This window comes from Microtus ochrogaster, chromosome 4 (genome assembly GCF_000317375.1).
Source record: "Microtus ochrogaster isolate Prairie Vole_2 chromosome 4, MicOch1.0, whole genome shotgun sequence".
NCBI lineage: Eukaryota > Metazoa > Chordata > Mammalia > Rodentia > Cricetidae > Microtus > Microtus ochrogaster.
In genome coordinates, this window is record NC_022011.1 from 71751611 (window position 1) to 71766156 (window position 14546).

Genomic DNA, 14546 nt, shown 5'->3' on the forward strand with positions numbered 1-14546 from the left:
GGGAGCTCCTGCTGTGCAGGGGACTGGGGTGGGGTTCAGACTCCTTTGAAGAAAACTAAAGTTTCATTTGCAAGTAGTTATCAATTGGACGTAGCTTTTTGATTAGGGATGGAGGTGGTAGGCGTGCGTGTCCACTTTGCCTTTCAGTTCTAGGACCCCATCGGGCTCTATGCATGCTGCCTCAGTCTTTGTGAGTTCATACGCTATGCCAGTATTTCTTAAAGTATATCTTGATATATTTTGACACAGAGGGTATACAATCTAGTGTCTCTCCACCCTTATTCTATCTTTAATTTTTTTTAAATTTTTTTTTTGGTAGAACTTCTCTTAAAACACATGCTCTTAAGACTCAGCACACTTTGAGGTATAATGACTTGATACTTTTCATAGGAACTCTACACAAAGTTCATAGTTCCTTTCTTTCCATCATTCAGAAGTTACAGACCCTCAGGGTTTAGGTGGGAATTGCTTGAGGTCTGGTGGTACGTGGTCAGGGTCGGTTACCTTTGACCTTGGTTCTGATGAGTGGTGTAACTGGGCTTCACGCCCGCCCGCACAGGGTGACCTAGTTCAGGTCAGTCAGTCTAGGCGCTCCACAACCAGTTCTCTGCCCTCTCGTGTGAAAATCAGGAGAGCCAGTCACCAAAGCTACTCAGGAATCTTTGAAACGGCTGACATGCAAAGTGAGCATGTCCCAGTACTGGAGGGCAGTAGAAGATGCTTACGCAGTGTCTGGCAGGTGGCGTGTACCTCCCTCGGCGTGATTGTCTTATGTCTATTCTTTGTGATCATGAAGTTGTAGCAGGAGTTCTGGAACGGCACCCATGGCGTGCTCTGCACAGGAGACGGACACTTAACGCTGCTGAATGGTTTGACCTCCTTTTCCGTCTCATCTAGGAAGAAGGGTTAGCGGTGAGAAATCTAATTTCGGACGTGAATGTTAGATCCTGTTCACAGTCATTAGATTTGATTTGTGGGAGACATGCAGGAAGCGAGGAAGTAGCAGGCTGGCGAGGCTGGCTCTGTTTACACTCGAATATAGCATAAAGAATGCTGGCTTTCTGCGGGGAGGAAATTATTTGACATAATTTTCTTACCCCTGCTGTGGAGTGCAGGAATGTTAAAAATGGTGTGTTTTTAGGTTACAGGAGTTTTTTTCTTCCTGCATTATTAAATGTCAAGTGCCAGGATCCTCCCAGGGGAGCTCTATAAACATATTAATTAACAATAGGCATCTAACTTTAATGGTGAGATTCATGCTCACGGTTCTTCTTACTGATATCTCTAATTTTAATGAGATGACTCAATGAAATAGTTATTCCCTTAGCAAAATTAGAGATATCATTTAAAACATGGCCTCTAGAATATTTAATATTTTTCATCTTATGAAAAAGTCATATAGTCTAGAAGATCCAAATATAGTAATGTAGAACTCAAAATAATTGAGAAAGATTTACTATGTCATAGTGACTATTGGGCATTCTTTTCTTCCATTTTGTGACCAATCCCTTTGTCTCAGAGAATAATGTGTACTTTCTACCACAAACACACAAAGGTGGGCCCCCGATTGGGTTGGAGATTTCATAGCCAGCTCAGGCTGAGCCTGTTCGGTCCTGTGAGTTGGAAACGTGGGATTCAGAAATCATTAACTCACCTTTGGTCACAGGCAGAAGTGAAAGCAGCAGAGCAGCCCTGTTCCTCTACCCGCAGAGTGGAAAAACGGCGAAACAGAAAGGACAGGCACATGGCACGTCCTGGTTTTATGTTTTCTTGTTGGTGTCGGGATTTTTTTTTCTTTGTTTCATTTTTGTTTTTTGAGACAGGATCTTACCATGTCGCTTTGGATGGCCCGTAGACCATGGAGTTTGCTACGTGGACCAGGCTGGCCTCAAGCTCACAGAGTGCCAAGTGCGGGGATTCTGAGGCTCCTTCTCCAGATGGCTGACCTACGCTTGTTTGTGAGGTGGTGGTCAGAATGCCCTTGTGACTTAGGCTCCTTCGCCTGCGTTGCTGCTCCTTACAATCAGCGGAGTCTTTGTTTTTGAGACCGGGGTTTGCCTGTAGCCCAGGCTTGGCTAGGCTTTGCCCATCTTCTGCTTTACGCCTGAATGTTGGGATTAAAAGTGTGTGCCACCACGCCTGGGAGCTTTACCCGTGGTTTAAGATGCTAGTTGTCAGTGTTAAGAATGAATTAAGAAAGCGTTTGAATAAAAACAGACGTGAGAGGGGGATGAGTGACAATGGGACTCCATAAGTCAGTCAGCATTGTCAGCTGATGTAAGAAAGACGAAATCCAAAATAAAACTAATTACGGAACAATTTATAATCAATAATTCTTGAGTACAAATGTTTGCGTCAAGGTGTGTCGGGGAAAAAATTGAAATGATGGAGCGGGAGATGGTTCAAGGGTTAAGAGATGTCTGTTTCCCTAGAGGAGCTAGTTCAGATTCCCAGCATCTACCCGGCAGCTTAGAACACCTGTAACCCAGTTCTGGAATGAGGCTTCCATGGACACTAGACACGCACAAGGTGCCCCGGCGCACATACTGCCAAAACACCCCCACACACAATAAAGCGGTGAAAATAAGTTTTTAAAAAGGATGAGATTTCCTTATAATCCCCAAATAAGATTTTGCAAAACCAAATGCCCAGAACTCTACTGCACTTGAGATCTACATACTTCCTGGGTAGTAGTAGCAAATGGCGCCGGGTTGGTTAGCATCGCAGTCAGCTGTCTTCCAGAACCCGTCCGAGTCTAAGATCACGCAGTCATCAAGCTTCTCATTGTTGACAGCCCAGTTACTAAAATGAAGATGTTTCCCATCTGACCAGCCAAAGTTGAGCTCATCCTAGGAGGGGCAGAAAGCCATTTCAAAGAGACAATATTTACATCATCCCTTCCATATTATTTTAACCCATGAGGTCCGATAATTATCAGTTGTATTTTATATCGTTAAGCACTATTTTAAATGCTTGATAAATATTGGCTTGCTGAATTCATGGAACGGGCATCCAAAAGGGTCCCTTTCGTCTCCCTTTAACAAATCAGGGAACTGAGGGTGAGTGCAGGGCTAGCACCCCTCTTCAGGCTCTTAGATCCTAGACTTTGGAGTCCTAACCATCATGTTCTGCTACCCACAGATCATCAGAACTGTTAGTTGGAGACCAGAAAGCTAACGCGGAGTGTGGAGTACGTGCATGGGGTACAATGGTGGCAACATGGCATACTAGAAAGACAGAAAGCTGGCTGTGCGCAGCAGTGCAATCACATATGAGCTTCTGATGTGTGAGCCCGACCCTCCCAATTTCCAGCCCCTGATGTGTGAGATGGCTGTGACCCAAGACTAGCCAAGTGTAAAATGTTCATTTCCTCAGTCTCAACTCAGGCCAGTGTAGCTCACTCTGCTACACTGGTCTCTGGGGCAAAGCAGCTTCCTTTACAGTACTTATGTCATTCTGGAAGCCTCTAAACACTTGTCTGTAGAGCTTGACAGGGCCTGACCACCCACCTGTCTTAAGAATGGCTTTATGTTGTTGACATTGGAGTTTGAGGGATAGTCATGACACTTCCCATTTGTGCCTTAATAATCTTAATAATGATAATGATAATAACAATAATAATAATACACTAGGCCTTAATAACCAATGCTGGCCCAATTGCAGGACAGGGCTAAGCATTTCTGAGGCCTGAGGGAAGGTCACACACAGGTTCCTGATGGAGGAAGGTCATTGGTTGATTAAATAAAGAAGCTGCTTGCCCTGATAGGTTAGAACGTAGGTGGGAGGAGTGAACGGAGCAGAACGCTGGGAGGAAGAGGAAGTGAGCTCAGAGACTCGACAGCTCTCCTCTCAGGGGCAGACGCCTCAGAGAGACACGATGCTCCACTCTTGCGGGCAGAGGCGAGAGCTCTGCTCTCTGAGGCACACGCGATGAAGCTCCGACCCAGGATGGACGTAGGCTAGAATCTCCCTGGTAAGTCACCTTGTGGGCTACAGCAGATTATTAGAGATGGGCTAGTCCTAGAAGAGGCTAGATAGAAATGGCCAAGCAGTGATTAAAAGAATACAGTGTCCGTGTAATTATTTCGGGGCATAAGCTAGCCAGGCGGCCGGGGTGCGGCTGGGGTGCTGGGGACGCAGCCCCGCCGCTCCTATTTCTACAGGTTCCTTATTTCAAAATCAGGAAACAGCCAAACCTAGTGCTACTAAATGCTTCATTATTTTGGTAGTGCTAGGGGTTAAATCCAGGGTCTCCTGGTTGCTAGCAAATCCTCCATCAGTTAATCAGGAAAGCCAATGTGGGCTTGATTTTACCTACGCTCTGGCCTACACTGTCTCAGTCTTCCTCTGTGCCACCAGCCCCTGCCAATGGCCTTTGGAGCTTCCTTCCACCACAGATAAATCCTCTTGCGCTCCCTGTCCGTAATGAATGTCAAACTTCCTGATCAAGCCTATAGAACTAAGATCTAATCTAAACTTGGTTTTTCTAAGCTAACAATCTGTTTTAGCTACACACGGGAAGCCTGTTCATTTTTTTGTCCTTAGATACCAAAGGATTGTAAGTGGCAGGCTGTGGGTATTAGCTCCTTTGACATTCCTTGTTGTCTGTTCCAGGTTCCATGCCTCTCTCTGACATGAGTCTTACACGAGGACTTGTTCCCTGTCCCCTGCTCCTTCCAGGCACTCACTACAGTGTCCTGAGCCTTGCTTCACCCTTCTGTCCCAACCGCTGGCTTCTGGATGTCTTCAATATTTAAATGACACACTGCTGTAACCTGCTCTGGATTTCATTTAACACAGAACTGCTGTACCTGAGATACGGTGAACATGATCTATTTCATGTCAACATTGTTTTCTTTAAAAATGTAAATAAAAACGACTGTCCCCACAGCTCAGGCTCCATGCTGCTCCCGTTCTCGCTATACTTTCCTAGGTAGTGTCATGTTACTAGAATAAAAAGTTTCACATTATCTCTATTCTGTTATAAAAATTTCAATTGCTTTCAATACACACTGTTATATCTTCTTATCCTGTCAAGTTCCGAAGATTAAAGGCAGCTTGTGAAGACACACAGACAACAGGCACACAGGCTATGTAAAATGAAGGGCGAAGGGAAAAGAGACCCACAGGTCAAGTCTGAAAACACAAGAGGGCACAGTGGGTAGAGCAAGCCATTCAAAGGTGGAAGGAAAGAAAAGACAGCATAAAGTGGTCCTCTGATCTCCACCATGTTCACACACGCACATGTGCACACACGCGCGTGTGCACACACGCACACTATAAGGATGATAGGAAACAGACTAAGGAAAAATAAAATCATCAAGTGGGAAATGAGGAAAGTTATGTAACACGACTCCGACTGCTTTAAAAATAAACCCATAAATACAGCAACTCAAGAACACACACCAAAATACTACCACAGGTAAACTACCGATACTTTAGTACGAGTGACTTTTGATTAAACAGTGAGACTCTTGCTCAGCAGCTTGGGCTAATCTGGAACTCATCCTAGAGCCCAGGCCGGCCCTGAATTTATGACAATCCTCCTGCTTCAGCCTCCCAAGTGTTGGCATTACACTTCGCTAACAGTGATTTTAATACAAGTGATTTTAATTTTCCTCCTTTTAATTTATTATAGTTTAAAAATTTAAATCTTACATGTATGTGTGTGTATGATATGTGCATATCAGCATGTATGTAATGTGTGCATATCTCTGTGTATGTTTGTGTGTGTATGCTGTATGTGTATGTCTCTGTGTATAAGGTGTGTGTGTGTGTGTTTGTGTATGTGTGTGTGTGTGTGTGTGAGATGTGTGTGTGTGTGCGCGCACACTGGTATATATGTGCCATGGCTTGGGTGTGGAGGTCTAAGGACAGCCTCAGGTGACAGTCTTTACCTTTTACCTTGTCCAAGAAAGGGTCTCTCGTTTGCCTCTATGACTTAACGTCTTTCTGCTAACTCTGAAAGCGATGGAAACCTCTCCATACTTCCTCCACACCCAACCCTACCAGACTTTTAAATTCTTTCTCATCTTGGTTGAGGAGACCGGACAACTTCTGATTCTAGCTCGGCCAAACAAAGACGAACAAAAAGAAGCGCTCAGTGAGCCATACCCACTAGAAGGTTTCTGAAGACCCCAATCTTTCACTTTGTGTCAAAAGACAACTGGCATAAAAATAGACACCCATGGAATTAACTGCATACAGTTTTAAGACGCTGCTTTCTTTGGGTCTACAAGAGGAGCTAACAGGAGGAACGGCAAACTTACATCTTGACTGGAGAGTCCGATCCAGAAGGAGCTGTTGCGCAGCGTGGCCTGCACGGAGAGGAAGGCCTGCTGGTAAGGGTCTGTGATGCTCACTAGCCGCATGTTCTCTTTCAGACACTCTTTCAGAGCGCCGTGCCAAGTCACAGGCTTCGAGATGATTTTGTACAGGTTATTTAGATATTTTACAGTTTCTGAATTGGTCTCCCAGGGCTGTCCATCTTCAACATCTATTGTAGAAGAAAACAGTAACAAGAGTTCCTTCTGTGCACTCTGCTAAGGAAGGCCTGTCGGATTTCCAGAGCGCATCCCTTCCTGGTTTACTTCATACATCACTTGCCTACTTAGTTCAGAATTTTACTGAGAGATTAAGCTATAGCTTGCTGAATGGCTTAGGAAAACTTAAATGACTTGCATCTTCCTGAAATCAGGACACTTCCGTTTAGCTGTTCTCATTTGGGAGAAGAAAAGCTACACAAAAAAGTCGCCTGCAATAAGATTATTGTTCCACATGGGTGACCAACACCTCCTTTGTGTGAACTGCTTTGCTAGAAAATGTATTTCAAAGTCTCCCCTTACAACATCTTGATCAGCCCCACCACCTGAACGGCCGGGGACCCTTTCTAAAGGGGCGGACAGAAAGACTGTAAGAGCCGGAGGTTGGGCTGAATTGGAATGGAGCAGCGTCTTTGGGTCATGGCAGGATTGCAGCGCTTGTAAACTCCCAGCGGCTCTGGTCCCTGAAGGAGACTGCACGAGACCAAGCCGGTTCTCTTTGAGCATGGACTGGGAAGGGTTTCACCAGTCCCAACCCCAGCTGAAGCCCTATGAACAGCTGATGACTCTGTGGACAGCAGGCTTCTTTAAGACTGTGGCTACGGTAGGTTAACCAGGCTCTGGCTGCTGGCTCCACAGCCAGGACTATACAAGCCGCAGAACGTGGTGTCAAGGGGCTATTGAGAAACAAAACAAAGGAACTGAAGTTTTGGGAGGGAGTAGGGAGATATGGATGGGTGTGGAAGGAGTTGGGGGGCGTGTGTGTGTGTGTGTGTGTGTGTGTGTGTGTGTGTGTGTACCAAATACATTGCATGAAATTCTCAAAGAATCAATAAAACTAACTTTTAAAAGTGTTCCTTTATTTCTAGTGGCAGAGCTACCCTGAAGAGGAGTTTGCAGAGCCACTTGCTACTGCCTTAGGGTTCTTATCTGAATAAGGAAGTCATTAGAGAGGTGGGCAGGGGCAAAGATTAATTTAGCAAGAAAAGCTTTGCTAAGGTACATGAAATTCGTGCTTAAACTTCTCATTGTGCAGCAAACACTTTTACTTAAACACTTGTCAAAAATGTATCATGGTCAATTAAAAATAATGCAATGCATTTTCAAAAAGCTGGGTGCTTTCTATTTAATTTTTTTTTCTTCTTACTATGTAGCCCTGGTCGTCCTGGAACTCACCATGTAGATCAGGCTGGCCTTGAGCTTACAGAGAGATTCGGTTGCCTGTGCCTCCCCAGTACAGAGGGGTATACCACTACATCGAGCATGGGTGGTTCCTACTTTTGAAATACATATTTAACATTATTTTGACCATGGGAAGAAACAGACGGCTTCATGCATAGTGTTTCCTCAAATTTCTGTCAGCTAAATTTAGCAGTCAGTGTTTGTACAGTACTGAATTTTTTCCTCAGATAAAAACAAAAATCTGCAAAATATCTAAGTAGAAAGAACATTCAACCACAGCTTACTAGAATATTGAACTATGACGCTCATTAGACAACTATTAACATGTTCAACTATAGATTTAATTTTATATTTAACTGTGGTAATAATACTTGAAAAAAACCCCAGTCTATAAGTGATAATCTGCTTCACTGTGTCAATATGAACTTGTCTATGCTAAAAATGTAAGCTACACAACTACAAAATTACATAAATTTATTCGTAAGACTTTAGCAAGGAAGCCTGTCTAACAGCATAAAGTATGGTAGATATCAAGGCGAGAGCCGGTACCTGCGTACTTCTGACAGAGAGACAGAGAATGGAGGTCGGAGCAGGAAGTAAAATTCCAGGTCCCAGTGTACGGCGACTTTTTGAGATTGAGCATCAGGGCACAGTGGTAGTGAGACTCGTCATCAAAGAACTGAAAAGAAAATAGTAGCACGGTTATGGGACTAATAGTGTGAAGAAAAGTTTGCATCTTGGTGTTTCTTCTTTCCCCTACAAACCAACAAATGAGCCCAGGCCAAAACCAAACCCAAAACTCTTGAGAGAACTTACCGTGAAACTTCTAAAGGACAGAATGACAGCAATAGCAAAACCATGCCGTTGTGGAATATTCCTTTACACCGTGTGAAGATGCGGCATTGTGATTGGTTTATAGAAAGCTGAATGGTCAACAGCTGAGCAGGATTTTCAGGGCAGAGAGAATACTGAGAAGAAGAAGGGCAGAGAGGCCAGGAGCCGGATTCGGAAAGAGTCAGACACACAAAATGGGGTAGAGGTGTAGATAGAGGTGGTAGAGTGTAGATCAAAAGATTATGATATGGATTAACTTAAGTTATAACAACTAGCGAGGAACAAGCCTAAGCTATCAGCTGAGGTTTTATAATTAATATTAGTCTCCATGTTGTGATATGGAAGCTGGAAGAAGGGACAGAAAAATCTGCCTACACCATGACAAACATTTAAGACATTAAAAAAATAATGGAATTAACTTTAGAAATTAAAAAATGTTAACATAGATACACATATTTTCAAACAAAGAAAACCTCTTAGAAATAAGATAAAAATGACTACTTCAAAATGAATTCTTCAAAATGTTTTCTATTGTTTTGTTTTTCAAGACAGGGTTTCTCTGTAGCTTTGGAGCCCATCCTAGACCTTGTTCTGTAGACCAGGATGGCCTCAGACTCACAGAGATTCACCTGCCTAATCCCAGCAGAGGTGGGCAGATCACTGAGTTGAAGGCCAACCTGGTCTACAGAGTGAGTTCCAGGACAGCCAGGGTCACACAGAGAAACCTGGTCTAGAAAAATAAAAACAAAAAGGAAACGGAAGACTGATAAGGCACCTCCCTGGGCGTGTCTGTGAGGACTGCTTCAGAGAGGAGTAGCTGAAGGAGAAACACTCACCCTGAATGTGGGTGATGCTAAGCCATGGGCTGAGGACCCACACCTTATAAAAGGTGGGGAGGGCAGGGAAAGTGGAAGGGAGCGGCAGCCCTCCCCACTCTGCTCCCTGTCCAGTACACTGTGAATTACTCTGCTGTGAATTACCATGGACAGAAACCTGAAACCACAGTTCACAATAGACCTTTCCTGCTGAGCTGCCCAGGTGCTGCAGTTACCTTGACTCAAAAGTATCTCACTAATACAGATGCCCATAGGGGGGAAAAAAAATCACACAAAAATCCTCAGGCAACATCTTTCTAAATACCGGTAAGACAATCAAGAAAAAAAAAAAAACTGCCATTGTCAGTGGTTTAAAAGGAACGTGGAACATTTCACCATGACCTAAAGGAAGATGAGAAATGATGAGATGCTGTATCCCACATTCCCAACTCGGGTGACTGACAAGTGTCTGATTTCCCCTAAAATCTAGCAGAATCTCATCAGGGATTCCACTGTTGCGGCCATCTCAAGGTATCTGTTTCACTGCTGTCAGTCTAGGGCCCCCTTTCTCTCCCTTATTTCCCATTAACGAGAACATCGACCCGAAATCAAACCTATGGCATCCTCACGAGAGAGAAGAATGATGAGCGGTTATTGTTTGGTCTTTTCCTCTTGAGAGACGGAGGTGGAGCGCTCACATCCCCCACCTCAGGTCAAACATTTACATTGGTCTCCGGATAATTACAAAGTTGTGAGGTGTGTGTGTGAGGGAGTTTGCACCACTGTGAGAACCAGGGTGCCCACCTGAAGACTGCGGGCTCACAGCTGTCCTGACGTAGGTCACCTGGCTAGCACGTGCAGCCTGTGCCTTTGAATGTACGTGCAGAACTGTGCAACCATCACCTCAGTCGGTGTTAGGTGATTTTCGCTTTCTGAAAAGGAGCCTCGTACCCCCACAGCATCCCCCTTCCATCCTCCTTGGCCTTTGGGAACCACTCTTTATGCCATCTTTCTTAATCTGCCTGTTTGGATCATGCCATAGAAATGGAACTAAGCAACAGGCTATTCATTTAGTATTATTATTAAAAACGTTTTGGGATAGGGTTTCATATATCCCAGACTGGCCTCAAACTTACTATGTAGATGAGGGCAACTGAACATCCGACCCCCCTGTCTCTATCTGTCAGATGCTAGGATTACAGGAGTGTGCCACGCTGCCCGGTTTACGTGGTGCTGGGAATCAAACCCAGGGATCTGTGCCTGCTCGACAAACACTCTACCAAGTGAGCTCTATCCCCAGTCCCTGGGCTGCTGCTCTTGATTTAGTCATTTACAGGAGACGCAAGTGTCCCTAGCAATCCACAGATGACTGAAACATAACTCACACTTGCTGGGATGCTCAGCCTCCGACCGACCAGCAACGGGTGGAAGTTGCTGTAGGTCAGGTTTCTGCCATCTGTCCACTTGCTGATTCTGTCATAGGCAGTCCAGCGCAGACCAATCCACAAACTACTATCCATTTCAGGAAGCAAGGATGTAATAAAATCTGTTAAAAAAGGAAATTTTTAGAAAAGCAGTTGGTTCCAGAGAGATAGATAGCCCTGATGACCTGAATTGGATTTTCAGAACCCACATGTTGAAAAGGAAGGATAGTTTCCTTAGTGCACGCTGTTCTCCGATTTTCACATGTATGCATGTGAACACGTGCACACACACACATACACACAAATAAAATTCAAAAACAGTAGAAAAGCATTTGGATTATCTATCAAGATAGCCTTTTATCTTTTCTATGGAAAAATGGTTTCGTTATATAACTTTATTTTAATTCCCCACAGCCTCCTAAAACTAACTTGGCTCCCAACTCGGAATGAAACAAGGTTCCCAGTACATAGCACTCGCTCAACTGCGCTGGGGCCCTAGGCTTGGTCCCCAGCGTTACAAAAAGACAAACAAAAGCCACGCCTTCCCAGCAGTCCTGGTACCTTGTTCACTCTTGCTCAGCACAGAAGGAAGGGTGCCACCGTAGGTATGGCAGATGCTACTTGCTTGAGAAAATGGAACCCGCGCAGAGTTGACTTTTAAAAAGCACTGTAAACAAGAGACACACATAAAGACTCTCAGATTCAGACGCAAGAAAACCGCATGAACAGAAACTGCCTCACCCTTTGGAGCACTGCTATCAAGCTGTGAGCTATGGGAATCAACAAAGCACTCTCGCACGACTTCAAATTTATACTTTTGATATAAACATGTGGCGGGCAACCTTCGAGCTAGTACGTATATTTTAAAAGATGTCTCACTGTGATGCAGTTTTTGTACTTGGCTGACCATCTCACAATCTCATTTAGTTCTCAAAACAAATGAGGAAACTGAGGCACAGCAAAGCGAAGCAACTTGATCTGTGAGCAAAGTAACTACGGCATGGTAAAATGGGCATTGTGATCTTATGCCATCTGACATCAAAACCCGGGCTCTTAGTCATCACTCTAGATAGTAAACACATCTCTTTTCTTCTGGGTAAGGCATTCTAGTGCAAGCTTATATCACTATGCACATTAGCATAGTTCCAGCACCTTGGGGGGGACTTAAAAAGATTATCCCCTCTTTTTTCAATTCAAAATGTGGCTGGCAGCATAGCTCAGAGATAGTTACACTGCCTGCTGCCCTGCCCCACAACTAATCCAGACATCAACATAGCCCCAGTTTCGCTACAGGTGCTTCTGCTGTCAAACACATCTCTTCCTTTCTCTGAGATTATGAACAGTTTAGGGAGGAGTAGTTTGTTTCAAATAGTGCTCCCTGAATCATTCTCTAGTTTTCTTCAGTTCTCTTACAGACTGGCTGCTTCAATGAAGTTGAGCCACAAGCAGTCACTTGGAGATTTCCAGAAACAGTCCCAGAAGGACTATGCTGGGCTCCAATAGAGAAACCCAGCGTTGAGGATGGTAGAGAAGAAAGAAGGACCTCGTTGCTATTGATGGCTTTGTGTGGTTCTGGCACCAGCCTGGCCTGAACCCCTTTAAACTTTCAAGAGAGAGAAAGAGAAAAAAAAGTGGTCACATTTGGTGACAATTTCTTCTTAGCAACCCAATAATCTTGTAACAGATGGAGACAGCAGTGTAGCATGTACGCCCCAAAGAGGCGGGCAGAGAACTCACCGTTCCCCAAACCTAGCTCATCACTAAATTCTCACATGGGTGAAATCAAAGATAAGCACTTTGTAACACACCTGTGCCCTATAACCTAAGGTGACTGACGACGCTACTTGGATTTTCTCCTTCAGGGAGAAAAGGAAAGAGCAGCCTTAAATGAAGTCAGTTTCCTCAGGGAGTGGGGTTAGCTGTGACCATTAAGTGAACTTGAGCCATTGTCAGAGCAACTTCAGCAACTTTGGTGTTGGGAACGATAGAATACAAAGACCTATAGGCACCCCTAACTTGGGAGAGGAGATCGATATCTTCTGTGATTCTGGTACCAGGCATGTTGGAGGCCCCTCTCAGAGAGGCGTCTGGCTGGGCTACCCTTCTACCACAGGCCGTAGAAACAGAATGAAAGCAATCATGGCTTACACAGTGCAGCAATTTCCTTTTACCTTATTCTGAAACGGAATCCATTCCCCAGTACACCGGACTTTAGCCGCAGGTTCTGGACTGTATTTCTCTAATGAAGACACATTGTGCTTTTCACAGACGAACGGCAGCTTGTCATTACAGTCTGATAGTTTACTTAAGTCTGGAAAAGGAGAGCCGGAATTGCGATGATGAGACTCTTTTGTTCAGTGCATTTTAATAATAAGAAAGATGGGCTTCATTTTATCATACAGTTTCTGGTGCTAGGGATGGCCTGAAGTCTACCCTCAGCCCCTTGAAGGCTCTTTAAAGCAACCATTCCTGATAGTTAAACTATATTCTGGGCCTTTTCTACTTATTTCTGACTGTACTATAATCATATCAAGAGGTTATAGGACAGTGATATAGTCTGTAAAAATTACCTACCAGGTAAAGCAGCCATGTCCCCGAAGAAAGATGGTATGGGACAGGAAGGGAGTGGGCAGGGCTGTCTAAGGGGGCAGAGCCACTGCCTGCTCAGCCTTGCAAATTCAGCTATCTGCTTATCAATTATGAACGTGCTAAGCTTAGGCTGAAGTAACTACTTGAGGATAAAAATAACTGAAAATGTCCACATTGGGAGGAGCTTTTATTTGGAATCCGAGCGACTGTCAGTGGTAAATGAAGAAACCACTGAACCTTCAATCAAAGAGGGAGACAGATTAGGCAGCCACTGGATTTAAAGTTCACATGCTATGTGGTCAACGCTGAAGCATCAGAAAAGATCTTACTGGCGGGGCGGTGGTGGTGCTCGCCTTTAATCCCAGCACTCAGGAGGCAAAGGCAGGTGAGGTCGAGGCCAGCTTGGTCCACAGAGCTAGTTTCAGGATAGTTAGGGCTGTTACACAGAGAAACCCTGTCTTGAAAAACAAAAAAACAAAACAAACAAAAAACAAACAACAACAACAACAAGAATAGACTTTACCGAGAAACCACATCTTGGCTGAGATGCGCAAGCACTCATCTCCAAAAGGTATGGAAAAACGATGCCACGAGTGTCGGGATCTGAAAGAAAGCAAGCGAGGTGACAACTCCCCATGTCCTATCCATCTTCTTTACCCTAAATCATTGCGGTTATCAGTTTCATGGGAACATTATTTTTTTATACCACTTTTTGATACCAACATGCAAAGGGACTCGGTTTCCCGACTGTCTGGATTAGTGTTTAAAACTGTTTAGAACAGCGATCCATTGGCACGGGGCACGCAGGACGGCTTCTTCTGTGATCATGGAGTTGGTATCTAAGGTGTGACGTACCTCAGAAAGTAACGGTCCATGGGGTTCACGCTCATTTTCACCCACCACTTCTGCTCCTCGCCAGATATCTGAAAACCAATCACACACCATCCTTACACGTGCTGGATATTCTGGGGGACTTTCGATCTAAAATTCTGTTTTATTGTAACCACAAATCATGAAAATCTCCAAACACTCCAGTGTTTGGTCTCAAAAATTATATACACCAGGACCTTCCAGCAAAAATAACTGGATATATCTTGTTTTATATATTCATAGGTTCTGTTGAGATTCAGAAAATGATTGCTATAAGCATAGCCATATAT

The 14546-nt window shown here is 44.3% G+C and overlaps 1 protein-coding gene across 3 annotated transcripts in view; it reads right to left on the reverse strand.

Annotated features, from left to right (window-relative positions):
* The window catches only part of LOC101981607 (lymphocyte antigen 75), a 128904-nt gene that overhangs the window by 63451 nt on the left and 50907 nt on the right, over window positions 1-14546 (reverse strand). For all 3 annotated transcript variants that reach the window (XM_013346085.2, XM_013346084.2, XM_005346447.2), the window contains exons 19-27: window positions 14242-14309; window positions 13910-13989; window positions 12969-13108; window positions 11359-11464; window positions 10759-10919; window positions 8274-8403; window positions 6270-6496; window positions 2681-2849; window positions 726-893 (exon numbers count right to left, since the gene is read on the reverse strand). In XM_013346085.2, coding sequence (XP_013201539.1) covers window positions 726-893; window positions 2681-2849; window positions 6270-6496; window positions 8274-8403; window positions 10759-10919; window positions 11359-11464; window positions 12969-13108; window positions 13910-13989; window positions 14242-14309 — 1249 coding nt within the window. The remainder of the gene's footprint in view (window positions 1-725; window positions 894-2680; window positions 2850-6269; window positions 6497-8273; window positions 8404-10758; window positions 10920-11358; window positions 11465-12968; window positions 13109-13909; window positions 13990-14241; window positions 14310-14546) is intronic.